Source organism: Mandrillus leucophaeus, unplaced genomic scaffold, assembly GCF_000951045.1.
Source record: "Mandrillus leucophaeus isolate KB7577 unplaced genomic scaffold, Mleu.le_1.0 Scaffold373, whole genome shotgun sequence".
NCBI lineage: Eukaryota > Metazoa > Chordata > Mammalia > Primates > Cercopithecidae > Mandrillus > Mandrillus leucophaeus.
This window is the reverse complement of record NW_012103954.1, coordinates 1,372,575-1,373,195: the sequence shown is the minus strand read 5'-3', so window position 1 is coordinate 1,373,195 and position 621 is coordinate 1,372,575. Positions and strand designations below refer to the sequence as shown.

The 621-nt window shown below is 63.9% G+C and overlaps 1 protein-coding gene across 1 annotated transcript in view; it reads right to left on the bottom strand.

Annotated features, from left to right (window-relative positions):
- PTPRN2 (protein tyrosine phosphatase, receptor type, N polypeptide 2) overlaps positions 1 to 621 on the bottom strand; it is a 362,338-nt gene that overhangs the window by 97,322 nt on the left and 264,395 nt on the right. The window contains exon 5 of the mRNA XM_011990197.1: positions 239 to 599. Coding sequence (XP_011845587.1) covers positions 239 to 599 — 361 coding nt within the window. The remainder of the gene's footprint in view (positions 1 to 238; positions 600 to 621) is intronic.

Below are 621 nucleotides of genomic sequence, written 5' to 3'. Positions count from 1 at the left end.
CCTCTCGCCGACCACTGCATTCCCAGGTCTTGAAATGACCACATACTCCTTCCCAGCACAGAGAGGGTATGAGGGCCGAAGGGATCCTTCCCCACATGGTGCCCCACTCCTGCTGCACGTCCTCAGGGGGAGTACAGTGTGCAGACCCCCGTGTGGGGAGAATGTAGTGCGTCTGTCACTAGGAGGGGCCGGACAGAGGACAGTCAGCAAACAAGAAACACCACGCAGGCTGGCTCACCTTCCCCTGTGCTGGGGGAGTCTTCAGGATCTCCCAGAGGTGAGGGCCACTTCTGGGGGACAGCTGGCGACAACAAGGGCCTGGGCATTCTGGACGGGGCGCGCAGAAGGTACTGCGGCTCCAGGCTGCCCTTCCCAGGGGGAGCTGGGGGCCTCTGGGCAGCATAGGCACCGAGGGCTGCCATCAGATGGTGTCTCTCCACACTGCTGTCCACCTTAGGGCTGAGCTCGTCCGGCTGGAGCTGGCTGAGGGTCCGCGGCAGGAGGTCCTCGGGGAGCTGGGCCTGGGGCCCGGGAGGGTAGGTCAGCGCAGACGTGTGGGCCACATAGGTCAGGATGCTCTTGGAGAAGCGGTCGTCACCCTGGAGGGGCAGGAGAGCAAAA